Genomic DNA, 22,824 nt, shown 5'->3' with positions numbered 1-22,824 from the left:
ATGAACTGCACTGCGGGTCTCCATGTGGTGCGAGGCTGAGGATGGGAGTTTATCCGAGGTCTGAAACGAGGTCTACGCCGATGACGATTTTCCCCTTCTCTCTCTGTGACGCTGCTCGTTTCTGTGTTGCAGCGTTTTGTCCAGTACTTGGCTTCGAGGAACACGTTGTTCAACCTCAGTAATTTTCTGGACAAAAGTGGGTTGCAAGGTGAGTGAGGTCATCTCTGGTTGGTTTGTTGTTTGCTGCTCGTTATGACTGCGTCTGCCTCGGGCACTGCTAAAGGGCGCGCCTCGGATCGGTCCAATCAGAAGCCGATTCCCGATCCGGCCCCATGTCAGGTGCCTCAGCACGGTGGTGGACTAGAGAAAGACCTAACTGGGATGTGTTCTCCATCACCTATTCTCAGGTCTTTTACATTGCTTTTACATTTTTTTTTTTTTTCCTTGAACACTAAATATTATCTATTTTTATGTGGTGTGACCGATAAGCAGAGGTTGCCAGTTCTTCTCTGGAAATTGTCTTGTTATTTTTTGGGAATTATATCTTATTTTACCTCGCTGCTATTTAGCTGACCCTCTTATCCAGAGCAAATTACAATGCAAACATTGTGGCCCCAAGAGAGACTGCGCAAGTGCAAGAAGTGCAGACTCGAGCATATAGGAAATGGAGCAAAGAAACATAGGCTAATTATATGTGGAAACAATGCCACGAATAGGCACAACAGTTCCTTTCATGTCCTCTCCTTTCCCACCTGTTCCCCGCTTCATCGGCGGTTTGGCAGGTTTCTCGTTTCGCTGAGGCCATTTGAGTGTCCCGGCTAATGATTATGGGTTTTATTTTCCGGGATTTCGGTTACCGCGTTCTGTTTTTCTGGTATAACGAGTGCTTCTGAGAAGATCAAACTTCCCAGGGAGTCGTATGAATAGCTCGCGCACGGCGTGAACAGGAAGCGCTCCGCTGCCGTTTGTGGGAAGTGATGTACTCCGGCTAACCTCCCGCTCTGTCGACTCGTCCCTCACAGGCTACGACATGTCCACGTTCATCCGGAGGTACAGCCGCTACCTGAACGAGAAGGCCGTCTCGTACCGACAGGTCGCTTTCGACTTCACGAAAGTAAAACGAGGGTAAGAGGTTCCCTGCTCTTCGTCACCTCCGACAGCCCACGTCTTCCTCCTTTGCTTGCCTGCCAAGAGCGACTCTGACCTCTCCCAGGAAAAAGGTTTTCTAAAGAAAATGTCAAACTCAGGCCTCCATTTTATGTTACAGTGCTCTTAGTGCTTGAGGGATTTAGAATCTTTAGAAAGCTTTAAATTGTCACCGGTACCCTGCATTGAGTTCAACGCAGAAAAGTCTTAACACTTGTTTTAGTCTTGAAATGGGACCTAAAGGGCTGGTTTCACTGGATCAGATTAAGCTTAGTCCTGCAGTTTTGTATGGGGAATCTTTTTGTTACATTACATGGCATTTAGCAGACGCTCTTATCCAGAGCGACGTACAACGAAGTGCAGATCAAACACAAGTACAAGTGCGAAGAGGACCTGAGAGGACAGTACAGTTCCGAGTCCTAGTGTAACCATACAGATATAATCGGAACCCTTGAAGAATACATCAACTTCCAAACTAGCATACCACAGTTGGCAGCTAGAATACCCCCCGAGTACAACAATACAATAACTAATACAAAAAACAACATCTATGCAGCGTCCAAAGTATCTAACTGATTCTGATCACCTAATCAGAATAACAGAAACAAGCAAAACTGCCGGCGGCTGGTGGAAAACCCACTAGAATCGCTAACTAATAACAAAATGCAACACGCCTGGTCTAACTAACACGGCAATTTGACTAACAAATCTACAACAGCTGATAAACCCACAAGGTTTCCTTAATACCTAATGCTCACACAAGATACACAAACAATAGTTAAGCTCTCTGGAGGTCTTCAACAACTACACACGCCTAGTGGAAAAAATGCACTTCTCTCCTCAATTTGAATCTCCCTTCAAATTGTAATTTAGTCTAGCACTAGGCTTAATCTGGCTCTGTGAAACTGAAACCAAAAAGCATTTTTATTTATTTATTAAGATTTTATTTATTTTCTCTCTCTAGTAAAAATTATCAGCTTGTCTTAAGTGACTGTTTTCTTACCCCATTGGCCAATATTGAATTCTGTAAAATTCTCACCCCATTGCCTGTATTTTCATCCACTTTACCTAAAAGAAGTAATCGAAAAATTGATTTTAAGACAAAAATGCTTACTGAGATTGATTTATTGATTTTTTAAAATTTATTTATTTTTTTAAAACATGGCCGCATTGTTTCCTGCAGGTCGGATGGGGTGATGAGGACCATGAACACAGAAAAGCTGCTGAAGACCATCCCTATTATCCAGAACCAGATGGATGCTCTGCTCGATTTCAATGTGCGTGTTCAGCTGTCTTTTTCTGTTCCCTACTACACTGAATAAAGCTGGCTCTAAGGCAGCGTTGCCCAATCACAGAGGGGGGAGAGAATGCAGGTTTTTTTTTTATTCCAACCAATCGGTACATCAGCTGGTGTTGCGTGCGGTTTGAATGAAAACCTGCATACTTTCAGCCCTCCATGACACATGATATGGCACCCCTGGTCTAAGGCTGATCTGTGATGCATCACAGTTGTTGTTCAGCCACTGTGAAATTTTTATTTCACTTGTTTACCTCCTTTGTGACATTTGGTATTTTCTCTACTTGAAAGCATTGCACGCTTCCTTCTACCACATTTGTTGAGGGAAAAATTTTTCTATCCAAATTGTCAAAAAAATCTATATAAATAATCAATTTAAAAGTTTTAAACTGTGATAAGGCACACTATGTTGTGCAGCATGGGTGGAATTTACAATAAATCAGTACGGTACTTCCTCTGAAACAAAGTGGCAAGCACTCTGTTCTCTGCGTTTTGCGTCACCTGTATCCTTAGCACTTTTTTCATTGATCCAGCCATGAACATATTATTCTAGTTCCCGCTGAATCGGCTCTTAAGCGAAACCTCTTTATCTTACGGCTGGGCAAAACAACTTTATCTACAACTGCTGACAAACAAACAGACCCAGAGACGCAAACAAGCACACGCAAACCCGTGATTACTTAGAATTATCTTCCACGTCTTCCACCCATGCCACTATTCAAAGTGCGTTACACAGTTTAAAAGTTTACCTAACAAAACAGCCTAAAATACAGGCAGTCTATAGTGCAATATATTATAAAACTGCCTGTGTAGTGCATCACCTCTGACCAGTCTTGAATAAGGCTAGCATTCATGTTAAATGGTGTCCCCTTGGGAGAGTTATTGTTGAAACGTTTTTCGATTTCAAATTGAACTTTATATGTTCAATATAACGTCATGGGTTATATATATATTTCTTTTTTTCTGCTGATGTTGACAGATACTGCATTTATTTCAATGAGTTACATATTATTATTGACTTGCCCTATTGATGTGTTCCTCAAACTGGGCTGCACAACCCTGTTCCTGGAGATCTACCGTCTTGTAGGGTTTCACTCCAACCCCAACAAACCGCACCTCATTCAACAGCTAGAGCAGAGCAGCCCAACCCTTTTCCTGGAGATCTACTGTCCTGTCAGTTTTCACTCCAAAACCTAGTAAAGCACACCACATTCACCAGCGAGATCTCATTGAGCCGCTAATCCATAGTCAAATGCGCCAAATTAGTTTGAAATTAATACCCTACAGGATGGTCAATCTCCAGGAACTGGGTTGGGCAGTCCTAGTCTTATGCCTCCAAGTAACAAGGCCAGTTCATTCACAGTTTATTCATGATAGTGCATTATACTAGGCCCATATGAGGTTATGTGGAGGTTATGATGGGTCTGCTGTGTGTAAACTGACTCCGTCTGTTCCCTCTCCTCCCTTCCCAGGTCAACGCCAATGAGCTCACAAACGGCGTCATCAACGCGGCCTTCATGCTTCTGTTCAAAGACGCAATCCGGCTGTTCGCCGCATACAACGAAGGGATCATCAACCTTTTAGGCAAGTGCCAGATCTCCTAGGGCCGTTGAAAGGAAAGCTCTCTTCCATTTGGATGTTCTGTTGTTGGTTATTACTGGCCTCTCTTTGCCAGCACACATTGTTCACGTTACTCTCAATTGCTTTTTTCGCGATGTGAGCATTTAACACCGTTATTGACTCTGTGTTATGCATGCATCTTGCATTGCATGGTGATCAGTAGATGCTTTTGTTAAAGGTACAATAGGTAATTTCCGACTTCTATTGGTCCAGAGAGGAATAGCAGCAACTAACACCTTCAAACCACAACATTGTTTATCCCACCCCTTCTCTGTGAACGAGCTGACATTGAAACGCCTTTGGCTGTGGTAATTAGAACCAATTTTCAACCAATGAGCTTGAATTATTGTTTAGCTATACGATGTTTTAGTACAGAGTGCCGGGCCGTCAACCATATATTTTGAAACCCGAATTTAAGGACTATACACAGGCAGAGGGTGAGTCAACATATCAGTGAGCGTTTTTTCAATGATAGGAAGGGATTTACAATGGTCTTGTAACAATGTTTTTCCACAAAATTCTTACCTTTAAGGAAGACATGGCAATAATCTTCATGAATGGATACTTAATAATTGAATTGATATCAATCATTATCTTTTTTATATTCATTATTTCATATTTAAACTGTTCTTCTTATTCTTAGTCTTATTCCTATTATTATTATTATTTAGTTTTAGGCTAGTCCTGGTCAGTAAGCTTGGTCGTCCTGGAGAGATTGAGTGTGCTGTATGTGCATTCTGTAAGCCCAGCTTCGGTGTAACGTTTCAGTTTCTGTCAAATATTTCCGGTGGTATTGCGGTGTATGAATTTTCCGTGAGAGGTAAAGAATCTGATAACACACATGATGAGACCAACAAAATAGAGGGAGGCGCTTGGCTCCAAGGTCACTGTATCATAGCCCAGTCGGAGCACACCAATAACTGTGGCTCCGGTTTGCTTTCTGTAAGCCAACATGCAGTCTCTGAGAGGGGGACCATAAAGCAAGAATTGCTAGGCTTATTACTGGTGTACTGAAGACTGCTGTACTCGGTGTTCTCTATGTGCTTAATGTTGTCTGTTTTTGCTGATGTTCTAGTGTCATATCTATGCGGTATGCTCATATCTATGGTCTCAGTTCATATCTATGGTTCCTGCTCATATCTATGCAGTATGCTCGTATCTATGGACTCTGCTCATATGTATGTGGTATGCTCATATCTATATTCTCTGCTCATATGTGTGGTATGTTCATATCTATGGTCTCTGCTCATATCTATGCCCACCCACCCCCTCCCTTCCTCTGTCTAGTCTGCCAGCATAGGGAGTACGCTGTATACTGTAATCTTTGGTAGCCTACTTTATTTGAATGCATGTCTTGTTTTCTGATAATATGCAAAGATTGCAGAATGCTGAAGCCAACTGTTGGCTAGTTTTGGCAGTGACTTTTGAACCTTCTATGGTCGAATGTCTATGGTTGAACATCAGTTAGTTAGATGGATTTTCTTTTAAAGCAATCGCAACCATGGAAAAACCTCTCTGTGACCACTTGCTAACTACAGCAGGCTACTGTACAATTCCCTGCTCAACTGCTGTCATTCGAAATCCTCAATTGAGTGAGCAAAAAAACATTTTCAAAGGGCTTCGTGTGCAGTTTTTATGGGTCCCATTGCGTTAACGTTATCTCATTGTTATTTTGAATGTGTGACCTGTCACTGTGTAGGTCATCAACGATTGTGTTGAGTGAGCAAAGCCGCCAGACAATCCATATGCACTCTTTATAAAAGTGAAAGCATGTGATACATTTCAAGCTCCAAAACTATGTAGGGTATGTTCAGTATATCTTTTTGATCTTGAACATTACTTGCTTCGGATAAGAAATGTGAGCCTACTGTTTGCCTACATTTGTATGCAACTGTACAACCACATCACACATGGAAAGTATTCGCCATAGTTATGGCAATGGAGATTTTTCATTCATTTGGATATTAATACTGACTGCCCATTACCCCCTGTAGCTTTTCAGTGTTGTGAAGTGATCGATTCATTTTATTATAAAATTATTATTAGTTAGCTAGCTAGCCAGCTAGTTAGTATGGTTAAACTTTGTGCAAACTCCGAGCCCAGTGATCGAGTCAGGAAGTATGTCCTCGCACAGGCTACGTGCTGCACGTGTTGAACAGAAAATGGCGTCCTTGGTTTCACACCATTGTTTCTGACCACAGAGAAGTACTTTGACATGAAGAAAAACCAATGCAAGGAGGGCCTTGACATCTACAAGAAGTTCCTTACCCGTATGACGAGAATTTCGGAGTTCCTCAAAGTTGCAGAGGTGAGCCCCCGTTGCCCCCATGATTGTTGTAAGGAATGTTTTCCTTATCGTTTTTTGATTGACTTTAAACTTACTCATAGTTTCTTAAAACCAGTTTCTCACCTTCCATCTGGATATCTTCTTGCATCTCTCGACAGTCAGGTTATATGTCACCCTTTAAATTACGAATGCAATTGTAGGCGCATTCTGCTGAAATTTTTTTTTGTATGCTCACTTCTCGTCAGATGCACATTTGATGAGAATTCTGCAATGTGCTCCGATATATCTAGCAAAAGATCTAGAGTGCCTCAGTCAGTCATTTCCAGCTGTATGTAGACAAATGTTAAAGGTAACAGAGAGGGCATCATGTACATCGAACGAAAAGACACACAGATAACAAAACGCTTTGGTATTTACCCAACCTTGCCTCCCCCCCAAATCTATCCTCACCTTTTCTGTCTGCAGCAAGTAGGCATCGACCGTGGAGACATACCAGATCTATCTCAGGTAAGAGTCTCCCGTTCCACGTTTAATGGAGGCGGAACAGGTAGGGAAGCGTCTAGTTGAGCTTGACCTTTCCCATAGATGTGCACAGTATTCTCTAAAGATAAATGATCTAAATCCTCACTGCCTCAATGAAAGAGTTCTGGTGAAGACCACAAGCTGTATCCTGTTCAGTGCACACAGGCCTTTTAACGTATTAGAGAAATCTTTACATGCTGTATTTGGCAGCAGCCAAAATGTCCTGCTCATTAGGATTCAGTCGATGCTAATGATCACTGTTAGCCAGTTTGTGAACGCCTGTCTTCACCAGATCACCAAAACAACAGAACAGGGACAGAAGGACTTAAATGTCTCCACTTGAGCAGGATGACTTTGACTTGAGGTTTAGCATTTAGCATTGTTTAGCAATTAGCATTGTCCTTAAGTTTGACTTGCAAACAAAGGCAAGCATTCAATTTGTTTCATTTGTGAACTCCGTTTGGCAAGCCAATTCTGATGATCGCTGAACTCTAGAAGAACAACACAAAACAAAACGCTTACATTTAACCATGAGTGAAACTTAAGGACGCATTTTGATTGGATACTGGCCTTTGTCTTGTTTTAATAGCAGACCTCACTCCACACTGCTCTAGATTCCGTAGTTCCGCATTGTGGAAGGCTTGCTTGGGTTCAATTCCCCACGGCACGGGGACTCCTAATGCATGCGGGCAAATGGGGAAACTTCTCACTTCTGACTTCTCTTCACAACGTACAGCAAATAAAGGTGTTAATTCAGGGTAGTGGTTTAGATAACCTGCTCTTCGTGACCACCTCTCTTCTGAGAAGGTGTAGGACCAACAAGTGTCTGCATAAAGGTTTAAAAACATCTCTCCAGGCTCTATACATTTTGCTTTGTGTTCAGAAGTACTTGCTAATCAAGTGCTGGCAGTAAACAAAGCAACATTTTTGTATTTCACCTTGGTAAGAACTCATTGGTAGGACTAGGTGTCTATCTGGAGATGTGTACATCAGCCTCAGTAAATCTGACTGTTACCACCTTTATGTTCTGTATCTTTTCCTTCTTCTCTTTGCGTCTTCAGTTCACGGTTTGTGTAAGTATCTTCACCTTCACTCACGTGTGTGCTCGTGTGCCTGTGGATTGCATGCGAGTATTGGTGGAAAGTGTTTGGTCCTGCATGCCGTTTCCTGTGGTCTTCTCTGAGAGTTCCTGTTTGTGGAGGCCTCGGCTGATTGGGGGGCGGGGGCTGTGTTTTCCGACAGGCCCCAAGCAGCCTTCTGGATGCACTGGAGCAGCATCTGGCCTCCTTAGAAGGGAAAAAGGTCAAAGACTCGACAGCAGCTAGCAGGTGAGCTTTACTAAGAATGGCTTACGGGCAGGGGTCAAAAAACCTTAATGCTCAATTGAGCTACATCCTTTGTGGGGGGAGAAAAATAGGCATACTTGATATCGGGCCAGTTTCACAGAATCCGATTAAGGCTAGTCCTGGACTACAATAAATTCAGTTTTGTGTGGAGAATCTCCATTCAAATTAGAATTTGGTCTAGGACTAGGTGTTATCTATGCCTGCCAAACTGGCCCATAAACTTTAATTATACTTCAAATATTCTTATGTATAAAATGGTATACTTCAGCGCTGTGTATTTTTATGTGGGATTGTTCTTGTCCTTTCTGTTCGAGTAAATGGTGGCCTTCCATTTCTTACGTTTTATTTTGTCAGTTACAGACCTTTTGTATAACAGTGAAGGTTACACTGGCTTTAGATAATGTAATGATATAATTAAGGCTGTACTTAAATGTTCTTTCTGAAAGTGCCTTTCCTACTCCAACTGTCATTTTTATTTTGGTGAAACCTCAGAACATTTTATTCGGATTTTTTTCCATTCCTTCTTACATTTATTCTTTCCTTTTATGTACATCTATGGTGGGAAAGTTTGATCTTAAGAGGAACATGCACATTTTCTCCTTCAGCGCTTTGATAGACACACGTTAATTCTCCGGTTTGGTTTCTTTTTAATTAACACACTTTTAAATGAACTCTAAATCATTGAATGAGCTTGTGTTTGAAGTTTATTGAGCTCTGGGTTTTTCTCCTCCGGAGAGCAGGAATGCTGAATGAAGACAAAATGGCCGCCGCTCATTAAACACCGGCGGTGGCCAGCACGGTGTGGCTGAGGGCGGTGTGCGGTGGTTTTTATCGCACGACGAGTCAATGCACTGTCTGAAACTCTCTCTCCCTCGTTCCGTCTGTCGCCCGCAGGGCCAGCACTCTGTCCAACGCCGTGTCGTCGCTGGCGAGCACCGGCATATCCTTCACCAAAGTGGACGAGAGGGAAAAGCAAGCCGCCCTGGAGGAGGAGCAGGCGCGACTCAAGGCACTGAAGGTACCGTGTGGATTCGTTTCCCTGGAACAACGTCTGCCTTTCCCCTGCCCCGCCCGGCTGGTCGCTCCTCGACCCTCTCGATGTTTGTCGTCTCGCTCCGGGCTTGTCCCCTCCACTTTCACTCCGTGTCAGACCGAGGCCTCCATTCAGTCGTCCTCGGTTTTAACATTTCCTCACAAATAATTGAGCGATTTGGTCCTATAAGACCAACAGGTTCAGCATTCACTAAGAGTGACAGACACACTGGTTGTATTCGTGGAGGGGTTTGTGAAGTGGTTTTTGGTAAGTCAACGCTTAGTGCTTGTTGAGTCCAGTCTCAAGTCTGAAATGGCCATTTTTTCTGAGAGTAGTGTTCCTATTTTACCTTAGCTTTTTTTTTTTAAAGCCTAGAAAGAAATATTACAAATAAGGTTGCGCTTCACTTTGTAGAGCTATTTCCTATTTTATATACATTGGTATGCTAATGCGCTGATGTTACACTGAAAGATTGTGTATTCTGCACTTTTTAGCAATCTATATGCAAAGTTTTCAATCACAAGTATGAAGACATAAAACTGTTTGAATTATACAGGGTGTCTAACAGTACATATTTTAAGGCTACATGGTGGTATGGCTGAAGGTGATAGTGACAGTATCAGTGAGATGCAGGCTGTGATTGAGATGGTTAAATGGTAAATTTACCATTTCAATATCGAGCGTTTTTTATTCCAAAACACTTTACAATTAATACCTCTCATTCACACATTCACACACGCATACACACACATACGCTCACACACAAATGGTGAAAAACACCAGAAATGATGCAAAGCATCAATCAGCTTGTTGAGAGCAATTGGGGGTTCGTGCCTTGCTCGGGGACTTTTAGACACCCCCGGCGCAAACTTTCGAACTACTGCTCTTACCTCCTGAGCTAATCTATAGATGGAGGGTTAGAATGAGGGCTATTGTAATGGGTTTGGAATGACATTGGGTGTGGGGACTAGGGTAAGGGTGCGGGTTGCGTTGCAGTTAAGGTTGAAGGGGGCAGGGTGCTGAGGGCCATTGTGTGTCCTTGAACTTGGCCCCTTTTACCTAGGAACAGAGGCTGAAGGAGCTCTCAAAGAAGCCTGCCACCACTGCGTCATCGCCCGTCTCCACCACCGGGGGCAGCATCAGCACAGCCGCCGCCATAGACCTTTTCTCCACACCAAGCACCTCAAACAGGTGATCACTCACCGTCTCCATACACTCTTCCCCTGCTCCAGTCAAATGCACACAAGCCAGGGGGCCCTCAGGTTCAGAAGTCAATTACATCGTAAGGGAACTATCCTATCCTTGAAAACCCTCAACATTTAAAGGTCTTCTAAATCACTCAATTTTGGCAGAGATCCTTTAAAGTCCTGGTCTGTCGCATTGTGTTGCTTCACAAATTTTCTGGGTCTTTAAATCTGGAGACTGACCTTTATTAGACTTTACGTACGCATGAGAAGCCACGTTCCAATAATTGTTTGGTTTCCTTCATAGTAACTTGTTTAAATACAACGTTTCACAAGAGTGTGTTTGTTTATTGGGGCTGCTTGCGCGGTAGGCTAACAGCAGCTCTGGTTCTGGTTCACTTTCTGCAGCACTTCCAAGATGCAGAGTGACCTGCTGGATCTGCAGCCGGCCTTCCCGTCCTCCACAGGGCTGCCTGGAGCCCCTACGTGGGGAGGTAGGCCAGGCTTCTGCAGAATGTGTACTGTCCTTTCTTTCTCTCTGATAGGCCTGGGGCCTGCATCACAAAGCAGGGCTACTGGGTTAGCTGGATAACTGGGGCCTGTATTATAAAGCAGGATTACTGAGTTAGCTGGATAACTGGGACCTGTATTATAAAGCAGGTTTACTGAGTTAGCTGGATAACTGTGACCTGTATCACAAAGCAGGGTTAATGCGTTAGCTGGATAACTGGGACCTGTATCACAAAGCAGGATTACTGAGTTAGCTGGATAACTGGGGCCTCTATTAAAAGCAGGATTACTGAGTTAGCTGGATAACTGGGACCTGTATTACAAAGCAGGATTACGGAGTTAGCTGGATAACTGGGGCCTGTATCACAAAGCAGGGTTACTGAGTTAGCTGGATAACTGGGGCCTGTATTATAAAGCAGGAGAGTTAGCTAACTCTGTAGTCCGGCTTTGTGAAATAACCGCATCCTTTTCACAGGTGTATCTCTGCACGGTTTCATCCTTCATTTTATGCCTGTTTATTGTCATATGGTTGTAATTTTGAATGGTCTCCTTGGTACCACTGTGCATTCCATTGTGTTTTTCTGTAATTGCAGTGGTTGTAATTTGGACACACTAAAATATGAGAATCCATCTGGCTGATTTAATTCCTAAAATGCTCGTTTTATGTAGTCTGACTTCATTCACCCTTTCTTTCTTTCTTTTTTTTACACAAAATGGTATTCGATATAGGATCTGGACACATGTATTCACTTGCAGTGGGATGTCAAATCCTGCCTACCATTTTATATTTAGTTTAAATGGCGGTACCGTCCAAACACAAAATCCTTTAGGTGCTATGACCTTTCCCCCTGCATTATTCAGATTCACATCTGTATTCGTAATATGGACATTGACCGAAAGCGTATTTGTCCACGTGTCTCTGTGCGTTTGTACTTCCTGCATCCAGACCGCTTCGGGCTGGCCTGTTAAACATGGCGGCGGCCTTAATGTGAAGTTCTCTCTGAGAAACACGCCGTGTTAATACGCCCGTGGGGGAAGGTATTGGCGAAATGAGTGTTGTGTAAATGGCACCCAAGCAAGCGGTAAGCTGTACTACACCACAGAGAGAAAGAATATGACTGTATGAAGAGTTGAAATATGAGATGGGGGGAATTGGGGTCTCGATATTGTTGTATGGCCTCGAGGGGCTTTAGTTATTGTTCTTTTAGTGGTACACCGTGGATGAAAAGGCTCCTGGTAGTTTTACTGATCTAAAAGGGAGCAATTATACACTCAGTGAGCACTTTATTAGGTATTTATTCGACTTCTTTTCTCAACTTAAGTCTTCTGCTGCTGTAGCCTATCCACTTAGACGTGTGTTCAACAAGCTGGTGTACAGGTCTACCTAATAAAGTGATCGCTGAGCGTACGTTTATACTGAATTTATAACATCAGCTATCATCCCTAAATGTACTTCACAACTGGAAAGTGTTTGATTCATTCATAGTCCTGATTTGTGGCTGGCTTCTATCTCTGCTGGGTAGGATGAATGCTGCCGGTTAGTTTGATACAATACGTGTATTTATCTGCCCGTATAATGATATAAATGATATATCGTCAGCCTCTGGAAGTGAGATGAAAACATCGGAGAGCGGAGTGTTTGTAAATGACAGAAGGCTAGGCCCAGAGCAGTCGCATGACAGCGCGTTGAGTAATTATGACTCCGGGCGTTGGCCTAAGGCTCTTAGTCATCACAGTGGTTTCCCTCTGCTCATCCATTGAGCAGAACATTACCTCAGTTGTGTGTTTTTAACAATAGAAGAATGCATCTCCGCATAGATAAATCGGCTGTATCTTACAGGGGCTGTACTGTGACTGCCGCCAGCAGCCCTTGGTTAAGAGGTCTTCTGTCGCATAAATAATTTAGGCTTTGTGTTATTCACTGCCCTTGCGTGCCCATCTTCTTCAGAGACACAACTTTTTATGTTTCTCCGTGAGCTGTTGTTTGATCAAATACGTTGACAAAAAATGGAAAGTGTTCCTCACTGGTTGATAAATGAGACTTCATGTTGTCATTCGGTTAGATGCCCAGACATTGCTGATGTCTCCAGTGGGGATTGAAAGATTGAAAGAAAGGTTTAGTGTGCTCTGTTTTACGGAACGGTCTTTTAGACTTAAAATCTTATTCCTATGACTTCTCTGCTAAAAAAGCCAAGAATATTGTTAATGAGGTCTGACTCATTTCAAGATTTCTTGGGTAAGAAAATTTTACTTGTCAGACAAATGGTAACTTTAATCGAGATAAGGTTTTTCCACTTCAGATTTTTGGTCTCATTAGAAGACGAAAACACTTGACAAGCTTTTTTTTTTAATCTTTTTTATTTTTATATATATTTTTTTTTTTGCAGAGTCGCTTTCAGTAGTTTTCTCAGTGTTGGGACAGACAGCCCCATAGCAAAGGGCACTACCGCACATGCTGAAATAATACTCCTCACAGTAGGAATATGCCACCATGCAGAATGAGAGGGAGAACATGAGGTTAGGATGAGTCAGTGTACAGAACTAATATTATTAGTTCTTCAAATTTTACTCCCACCCATGGCACAGGGACTTGTGTGCGGTTGTTTTGGGAAGCATAATGTCATGAATGGATTTCAGAGGTTGTTGCTTGGTCATTCCTTCTATAAAAATATACCGCTATGAGGTAAAAAAATAAATAAAATTATGTTGTGTTTGCTGTAGCAAGCAATTGCATTCCAAATGCTGAGGTAGTGAATTTTTCTCCGGACTCACCTTTGAGTTTTAATGGCTCTAATGTGTTTAAGGTCAGGGGAGGTAAAGAATAATTTCATATCGCCCTGATTAATGACGATGTACAACGTTCCCCCGGATATCTTTATAAATTCAATTATATGCCTGGAGTTTTTTTTTAATTTGTTATTGGTTTCTTAGTTTTGGATTGTATTTTAATCGAGTTTCTGTAATTGGCAATTTATCTATTATGTTACATTATTATTATTATTATTATTATTATTATGTATCAATTTGGTATTGGTAGAAAATATTCCTCTTTCTGGATGCAAAAAGATCCTTCTAGACTGGTTGATTTTTACCCTGTATGTTTCATAACCTGATCTGTACTGTGTTGTTGATTTCTATCATATAGTTTTTAGTTTTTCAACGATTTTTTTTTTTCAACGGGATTTACAGTGGTCTCATAACAATGTTTTAACACAGAAATCGTACCTATTGTACCTTTAAGCTTTCTTGTGTAATCCTTGATAGCTTTTAAGATTAGTACTTGACAACATTCCTACTTGAACAGCCACTCACATTTTCACTTCACTTCAAAAACATTTTCCAACCAATCGGCCGGTGAAGCGGTGAGTCCGCGCCCGTGTCACACGCCGGCCGAGTGTTCTGTGATCTGCATGTTCTGTCGTTTCCATGCCTCGCATGTCTCTAACGTGTGCCTGTTCTCTTGTGTCTCCTCTTTCCCCCCCTCCCCATCTGCGTAGATCCTTTCACGTCCACCGAGGCCGTCGACGACCCCGTCCCAAACCTAAACCCTTTCCTAACCAAACACGCTGTCGACGGCGCTCACCTGCCTGTCGTGTCTTCGGACGCTGTTAGTTTTTCCACTAGGACGCCAAGCCATGAAATGTTTGGCGGTAAAAGAAAACACTTTTTTTATTTCTCTCTCTCTCTCATTTCTCTCTCTCCCTTTCTGTCTGTCCGTCATTGTAATAAGCGTTTGTGTCTAGTTTTAGTCTGTCGGGGTCAGTAAAGGGGCTGTAGTCTGTCGTGTCTGTCCTGTTCAGTTTGCACTTAATGTTCAATCATTAGACCTGTCTCATGTTATGGCTTTGTGTACACTTCACCAGTGTGGCCAAGCACCAATGGTTTTAAAACCTGTGGAAATCGGGTAGTAAATTCTAACCTCACTGTTTATTTGAAGGCTTGACGTGTATTCTGGGTGTTTTTCACTGAGTTGATGCTGGGGCTAAGGGTGTTTCTAACCACATTCCCTGAAGGGACAATGTGGTAAAGAAATGAGCAGGCCTCTACTCAGTGACTTGACTTCCTTCTTTAAACTTGGGTCGGTTGAAGAAGGCCTCTCTCTGGTGATGTGACCATCCTCTAGGTGTCTGGTAGACATGTAGACCTGTTTCAAATAATTGCTTTTGATTCAGACACTTTTCTGCAATTGACTAGGCTTGCCTGGTGCTCTGATGAAGATGAAGTAACGAATGAAACGATACTAAAAGTGTAAACTCCGCCCATCAGCTCCTGCTTGCAGGCTCCAGTGCACCAGGCAAGGTCAATAGAGCACAGAAAAGTGTTTGGATCGAAAACAAATCCTATTTGAACCTAGGTATGGTGGCTGTGTTTACCTGCCAGTATCTGATCATTTCTGAACAATATATGGAAATTGGGTTTCATTTACGATCTGTGGCACAAGGGAGATGACTGATGACCGCATGATTGACAGACATTGTGGAGTGGGTGTTTATAAAGCATCTTTGGGTCTGGTCTTGCTTTACACAAAGTCTGCATCCCTAGATCCTTTACAGAGCATGCTTAATGCCTGCTTTACCATAGCGTAGCATGCAAGTGCTCCATTAAAACACCTTCTTTCACCAATGTTAGGGCAGTGAAACAAATGGCATCTTGCCTTTGTTATTTCAGAGACATTTCTCATAACACATTATGTTACCATTGGAAAAGCATTATTGTACATCTGCTCGAAAATGAAGACGTTACGTTTGCTTCCTAAAGGGATTAGGAATTCATACTTTGTGTACAGTTTAACCACATTTTGTCATATTTCCCTTTTAGACACTTTGATATACTATCAATTGGAATGGACTATTTAATTTTACTGTTCGTTTTTTCTAGTTATGTGAGTTTTCTAGTTATGTCAGTATACGTAGATATGAGTTGTTCATTCATGTTAATATTTTTGATTCTCTAGATCATTACAATCCCTTTATTGATTCAAGCTCTTCCGTTGCAACCAATTATGAACAGAGAGTTCGGATAGAGCAGTTTGTCTCAGGTACTACGATGATGATCCATCTAGCCTATGTTTTCTGTAAAGCCAGGAAACATAGGGATCCAGTGCTAAGTGCACTTCTGGAAAGCATTTCGCCCACCCCCTCCCACCCTTTCCCCTACCCTCTCCCAGCACTCTTTGGCTCTTAATTTATTTTCTAGTTCCTTTTTTTACTCACATTTAATCTCCCCTGTAATCCAGTCCCTTTAAATCCACTCACTTCCTTAGACCAAAGCTTTGTATTGGTGCAGTCTTTTTATTCTCAACTGATTTTTATTTATTTTTCCTTCTCGCATTGCACTGAAACCCACTTTTCTTCCTTTTTCTTCCTGTGCCTCTTTCCCCCCTCTCTCTCTCTCCCTTTCCCCCTTTCTCTCTCCCTTTCTCTCTCCCTTTCTCTCCCCCTCTTTCTCTCCCCTTCTCTCCCCTTCTCTCCCCTTCTCTCTCCTTCTCTCTCCTTCTCTCTCCCTCTCCCCCCTCTTTTCCCTCTCCCTCCCCTCTCTTTTCTCTCTCCCTCTTTCCCCCCTCTCTTTCCCCCTCCTTCCCTCCTTCCCTCTCTCCCCCTCTCCCCCTCTCTCTCTCTCTCTCGGCCCGTCAGATTCCTTCTGTGGTCCGGGCTCTTACCCTAACGCCCCCCTCTTCCACCCAGAATCCTCTGCTGTAGCTGGCCTATTCGGAGGTAGGTTCCCTGAGTTCAGCTTCCCCCCCCCGCGCCACAGCACCTGTCCTTTAGGATCTTTTTTCACCAGCCCCCCTACAGACGGAGAGGTGCGGGCATTAATGGTCTGTGATGGGGGACCGGGGCTTTTGTAACACACCTGTGACAAGTGGAGATCCATCCCTGTCGCGGATAGGACCACTCCACTGTGTGCAGACACGCGTTATGCTAACATTTCCAAGGGGGATATATGTACGCTCCAAAGCAGAAACATTTAGGGGCATACTAACTCATCTCAATTGGTAGATCTCTGTAATAATTTTTCTAGTTGTCATGCATGAGTTTTCAGCAGTAAATGCTCCTAAAATGGGAGGACTGCAGCCATGTTAGTGGATCAGATCAGGATGACACGCGGTCATTCTGCAACATTTTATGGTTTTTAAGCCTCGCTGTCCCATCACAGTGTAAGTGGGTGGCACAGGGCAGGAAGCAGCAGTCACAGGGTCTGGGGACCTGCTTGTCTGTCCTGTGTTGTTGTTGAAGTAAGGCCGCTTGTTATGTACTGTCAGTGATGAGCTTCCACCTGAACACCAACCTAAAGCCTGTGCTTGGTGCCACTGTGTGTCACTTCACTGTCTGCAAGCTCATTTGGAGATGTACATGGGTACATTGGCAATGGGATCTTACACTTCTTAATTCAATTGGATCGATTGGCCAAAATATGAAATTCATGAAATTGATGTCTACGTGTTTTCTATGTACTCAGTAACCGCTTCCATGGGGAAAAAACACACCATTGGGATCACTGCAGATTGACATGGCCTTACCTTTTAACTTGACTCACAATGAGGTTTATTAAATACGCAAACTTTAGTGACGAACCTGCTTCATTTGCTAAAGAGCTGTTTATTTTAGGTCAGCTTTTGCCATCATATCCATTCAGTTATATCCAGTATATATATTCGCTTGAGGTGAAGGTCAGAGAACAGTGACCTGCTCTAGCACATCATGATCAGACATGAATTAAAAATAAAACTGACGCAAAAACCTTGCCAATATTCCTAATCCATAATGCTGTATTTGAAAGCTGACACAGTACATAACCGTGCGGAGTGTTGTGTGCATATGCTTATTTTGATGTTTCATGTATTTTGGTAACTTTTTTTATTTTAGTTTATTGGTGATAATAGCGGGATATTCCAAAATCATTCCTTTGGTTTGTGTCAGACCTGGGCCAAAAACATAATTGTTTTGGTTTATAATGCGTTCCTATGCTTGATTGATGAGCCAACCAAGAGGACCAGAATGCGGGGTTTGCACTTTTTCAGAGCAGTTCATAGGTTCCAATACACCAGACGAGTTCAGTAAAGCTTAGAAAACATTTGAATCCAAACCCTTTACGTATTTGACCCAGGTCAGGTTGGTGTGTGGCTGCGTGCGTTTGTCCTGTGCTGAATAAAGTTGTTGTTGTTTTTTGTTTTTTTTTTGTTTTTTTTTGCCTTTTGTGGCCATGCTATCGAAGGCAGCGCCTTAGTTCACGTTCTCAAAAGGTGAAGCGATTCACAGCCAGACTTCTCTAAACCCGCTCGCCGCCCACATTCCCGCCGCCCTGCCCTGAACCCCGTTCCCCGTCCTCCTCTCCCGCAGGGTTCTCGGCGTCTCAAGCCCCTCAACCGCAGACCTCAACGGGCCTCAACGTCGACTTCGAGTCGGTGTTCGGCACCACTTCGGCCTGCGCCAACAGCGTGGAAGCAGCCGGTGAGGAGCCCCGACCTTAACCCACCCTGTACTGTCCTTAGATAGCGTAGTGGTTAAGGTGCATGACTGGGACACGCAAGGTCGGTGGTTCGATCCCCGGTGTAGCCGCAATAAGATCCGCACAGCCGTTGAGCCCTTGGGCAAGGCCCTTAACCCTGCGTTGCTCCAGGGGAGGATTGTCTCCTGCGTAGTCTAATCAACTGGATAAGCTCTGGATAAGAACGTCAGCAAAATGCCATTAATGTAATGTAATGTCATTACACTTGTGACACTTTTATCCAAAGCCACTTACAATTGATTCAATTAAGCAGGGGAGGGGGGGGATGGAGCAATGTGAGGTTAAGGGCCTTGCTCAAGTGCCTGACGTGGATCTTATTGTGGCTACACCGGGGCTTGAACCACCAACCTTCCGGGTCCCAGTGATCTACAGTACCTGCCCCTGTGTGTCGCTCAGAGCTTTCCCTTTCTGAAGACAAATCCTTCCTACCTGGACAAGTGTGGCCCAATCCTACACCAAGCAAATACGATCATGAATGTGGGCTTTGTGTAGGACTAGCTATGGCTGGGATGCATCTATGGGAATTGCCTTCAGGCCAGTGTTCAAGCTTATACTCCATTTGAGTTAAACTGGGTATTCTGTGAAAGGCCACGGGATGGTTTACTATGGAGGCTGAAGGGTTTTCTCAGTATCATACCTGCCCCGTTAACAGGCCTTCCACACAAACTGCACTGGCTTTTACAGAATGTATGTTTATATATTTTTTTCCATATTGCATCAGTGATTTTATGCATGGTCCCAGCTTGGTATGATTTCATGAGCAACCATGATGAGGGATCCCACCTGGCAATACAAATTTGAACCCTTACTAGCGGTCAAAAGTTTCCGTACAATTATTTTCATTTTTTACGACTGTAGGGGAACATGCATTCTGTTGATAAAAGATTAATAATAAATGGCATTCTTCTGCTGAAGAATGAAATATGATTTTATTTATTTTATCTCTTGACTGCTTGAAAATTGGGTGTACTGAAACTTTTGACCGGTGACGTAATACTTTTTTGCACAACTAAAGTATTTACAAATCTGTGCGTCACCACCAGGTCTGTGTGTCCTTCCAGAAACGGACATTGCAAACAAGTTGACGACGAATACAAAAAATAGCTTTTTAGCGGCCATCTGAAGGCAGTAATTCGGTGTCTAGTTGTTGTGCAGAACGCTGGACGTTTGGCTGTTTGACGCCCGCTCATCGCCTCCCGTTAACGTGTTTGTTCTTCCTCCTCCCATCCCGTGGTGATCGCTCGTTGGCCATTGGCTTTGCATGGCGTGCATGACCGGGTGAGTGGACACTTCACGCATCCCCTGAAAAGGGCCACGCCCCCGCGGCCCCGCGTTTCCATACAGCCGTCCGCCGACGTCCGTGTCCGTTAAACACCATTTTCCTTCCTCTCTTCTTCGCTCTTCTTCTCTTTATCCCCCTGTTTCTTTCTCTTGGCTCCCTCCGCCCCCCGGTCCGTTCCTTTAAGATGTTTTAGGGGGCATCCTGAAACCCACAGTGACATCCCTCGGCCAGGTCGGGCCTTCCGGTGGACAGCAGCCGGGGAAGCTGGTGTCGGATGACCTCGACTCTTCCCTGGCCAACCTCGTAGGCAGTACGTATAGTGCTATCCAAGTGGGGCCCAACTGTTTAATCCAGAAGTCTCTTTGTGTGGTTAATGCGGGGACCAATTTTTCAGGCCAGGCAGTAGAAGTGGGGACCTTTGTGTTGTTCAAGCCCAAGCTTGGCATGGTGCTGGATGCCCTCTAGAATTGATGAAATTGGCATACCAAGATGAGCAGAATGGCCTGTATTTATGGAAGTCGCAGGAGGCAGGAGGGCTTTGAAACGGTAGTTGATTAAATGTGACTCTCAATGCATGCTTGGTGATTTCCAAGGGTTTTAATTTTCATTCCTTTCGTCACACTTTCCTCCAGGTCTAGGAATTGGAAACGGCACAACGAAAAAGTAAGAACATGAATTTATTTATTAATATTTGCTGGAGCGGGACAGATGCATTTAAAAATAGATTGTATTGTAAAACGGAAATCCAATGCAATGTATCGCAACACTGTTAGCATATGCTCATTTGCTAACAATGAGGGGCGACATGGCTCAGGCAGTAAGAGCAGTCGTCTGGCAGTCGGAGGGTTGCCGGTTTGATCCCTCGCCCGGGCTGTGTCGAAGTGTCCCTGAGCAAGACACCTAACCCCCATTTGCTCCTGACGAGCTAGTCGGTGCCTTGCATGGCAGCTAATTGCCGTTGGTGTGCGAGTGTGTGTATGAATGGGTGAATGAGAAGCGTACGGCGCTTTGGATAAAGGCGCTATAGTAAATGGTTGGCATTTATATATTTATATATTAACGCTTGAATGAATGAATGAGTGATGAGAATGTGCAGCACGCTAATACTGGTACATATGACATGGGCGCCAGTAAAAACCTCTGCCCTGTGTTTTCATGCACAGTGACATCCATTGGACTCAGCCTGGGGAGAAGAAACTGACGGGAGGAAATAACTGGCAACCCAAAGTTGCCCCGACAACGACCTGGAACCCTGCCACTATGGTGAGTAACTGGTGGTTTTACATTATTACGTCTTGAACTCCAAAAACTGTCTCTGAATAATTCACATTTAGTTTTTCCCCCATTATTGTGATAAAGCTTGCATAGCCTCATTGTTAATGAAATACAAAAGTTTTATTAGGAAGGATTTATTAAATTTACCTTTTAGTAAATAGCATTTATTACATTTTGTGAATCATAACTAAAGATTTATCCTGCAGTGCTTTTGTGGATTTGCCTAGTAGAATGCAATTGATATGCATTTACAAATTTTTCATTTGTATTATGACTGTGTGATTGTTTCCCTCGGATAAAACAGCCGTTGGCAAGAGCCTAACTAAGCGAGGGACTCTGGATGCTGTTTTCCATAATTGGCTGCAAATCAATACACTACAGTGCCTCCATTACATTGTGTGATACTAAGCGCTTCCATTGCTTTTACATTGGATGATACACAGCTTTTTAAACAGGCACTATAGAGACAAAGTAGAGTGTTTTAACTCCTGATGTTAGAATCAGGAATTGGGTTATTTATTCATTGTCGTTTTACATCCAAGCTTAGAATAGCATGAGAAATGTGGATATTCTCGCCTGGTGGCTGTGTAATTGAGCCACCTTCTATAGACAGAATCTCATGTCTGTCTGCCTGTGTGTGCAGTTGCATCTGTATTATTTTTCCCCAATAACTGCTTTTGGTGACATGGTAATGTGATAATATATCCCTAACTCTGTTAGCGTTGTACTGTTGAGGCCATTTAGGAAAATGTCATGCATTGACATTTTACCCAGTTGCCTTTTTATGCTGAGCCGATTCCTGGGGTAAATATTAATGTCATAAATTCAAGTCTTCTTACCAGCTGTATGAAATATACCAACTGTTACAAATAAGTAGCGTATTGAGTTAATGGTGGGAAAATGTTGTCTTTTGAACACCTGGACATACATTTTTGATGTGGTGTATTCAATAGTGAATCCTTTCTCACCATAAACACAACCCTTCAAGCATTTCACACCCAGCGTGTCATCTTGCACCTGTACGTAGTCTGCCCCTGAACGATGTCTCTGTTCTGCTCTGTATGGTATGTAAACCAAACGCTTTTTTTGTGCTGCAGAACAATGAAAAAGCTGATTTCAGTAATTCAACCCTTAGTGTAATGAACAGACCTATTATTACAGAAAGCCGAAAGCCGTTTGCTGCGTTGGGTCAGGTTTCCTCCCATAGTCCTGCCGAGGCTTCCCTCCTTACAAAACACTTCATTTCCCAGCATCCATTTCTGCCTCAACGGGAAAAGAAATTAGCAACGTTCTTCCAATTCCCGCAAGAAGCTGGATCGCGCTACAGTTCTTTCAGCTGTGGACTGCTGTGACATTATCTATATGCCAACATCAACATCTGCGCTTAATGGACGCCGTTTATCATGGAGCATTAAAGTTCATTATGAATGCAAGGCACATTGCTTATGCCTGCAAGTTATACTCTGGCAGACTGGATCTCATTACATACTCGAAGATGAAAGCACTGGTTTACCTTTGTGTGCAAATACTATTGTACAGCTGACTCAGTCAAATTTCTGTTCTGTTCAGTCTAAAGTCCTCAACATCACATCCTTCATTTACAGCCTTTAATTTCCTTTACTGTGCTACCATCTGGGCAAGGCCATGGAACAGCTTAAAGAAAACTCTTGTGGACGGTTTCTCAGATATAAAATGCGTGTTTGAAAAGTAGCAAATAAATTACAAATGTTTCCAATTCTTTAAGTAGAAGAACATAGTTTTCATTTTGATTGGAAACTTTCTACCTGACAAATTTGGTTGAACATCTAACATT

General features: G+C 43.1%; 1 protein-coding gene across 15 annotated transcripts in view; it reads left to right on the top strand.

Moving 5' to 3' along the window:
- Positions 1–22,824, top strand: part of picalmb (phosphatidylinositol binding clathrin assembly protein b) — a 46,328-nt gene that overhangs the window by 17,631 nt on the left and 5,873 nt on the right. For 2 of the 15 annotated variants that reach the window (XM_061216679.1, XM_061216675.1), the window contains exons 4-20: positions 133–208; positions 1,023–1,125; positions 2,330–2,423; positions 3,916–4,027; positions 6,265–6,371; positions 6,816–6,857; positions 8,115–8,200; positions 9,113–9,236; positions 10,315–10,442; positions 10,844–10,929; positions 14,443–14,595; positions 15,900–15,983; positions 16,579–16,659; positions 18,286–18,396; positions 19,921–20,046; positions 20,369–20,399; positions 20,900–20,999. In XM_061216679.1, coding sequence (XP_061072663.1) covers positions 133–208; positions 1,023–1,125; positions 2,330–2,423; positions 3,916–4,027; positions 6,265–6,371; positions 6,816–6,857; positions 8,115–8,200; positions 9,113–9,236; positions 10,315–10,442; positions 10,844–10,929; positions 14,443–14,595; positions 15,900–15,983; positions 16,579–16,659; positions 18,286–18,396; positions 19,921–20,046; positions 20,369–20,399; positions 20,900–20,999 — 1,644 coding nt within the window. The remainder of the gene's footprint in view (positions 1–132; positions 209–1,022; positions 1,126–2,329; positions 2,424–3,915; positions 4,028–6,264; positions 6,372–6,815; positions 6,858–8,114; positions 8,201–9,112; positions 9,237–10,314; positions 10,443–10,843; positions 10,930–14,442; positions 14,596–15,899; positions 15,984–16,578; positions 16,660–18,285; positions 18,397–19,920; positions 20,047–20,368; positions 20,400–20,899; positions 21,000–22,824) is intronic. The other 13 variants (XM_061216677.1, XM_061216676.1, XM_061216678.1 and 10 more) reach the window with 13 other exon arrangements.

This window comes from Conger conger, chromosome 13 (assembly GCF_963514075.1).
Source record: "Conger conger chromosome 13, fConCon1.1, whole genome shotgun sequence".
In the NCBI taxonomy this organism is placed as follows: Eukaryota; Metazoa; Chordata; class Actinopteri; order Anguilliformes; family Congridae; genus Conger; species Conger conger.
Note: the sequence above shows the minus strand (reverse complement) of the source record. Positions and strands in the feature narration are given on the sequence as shown.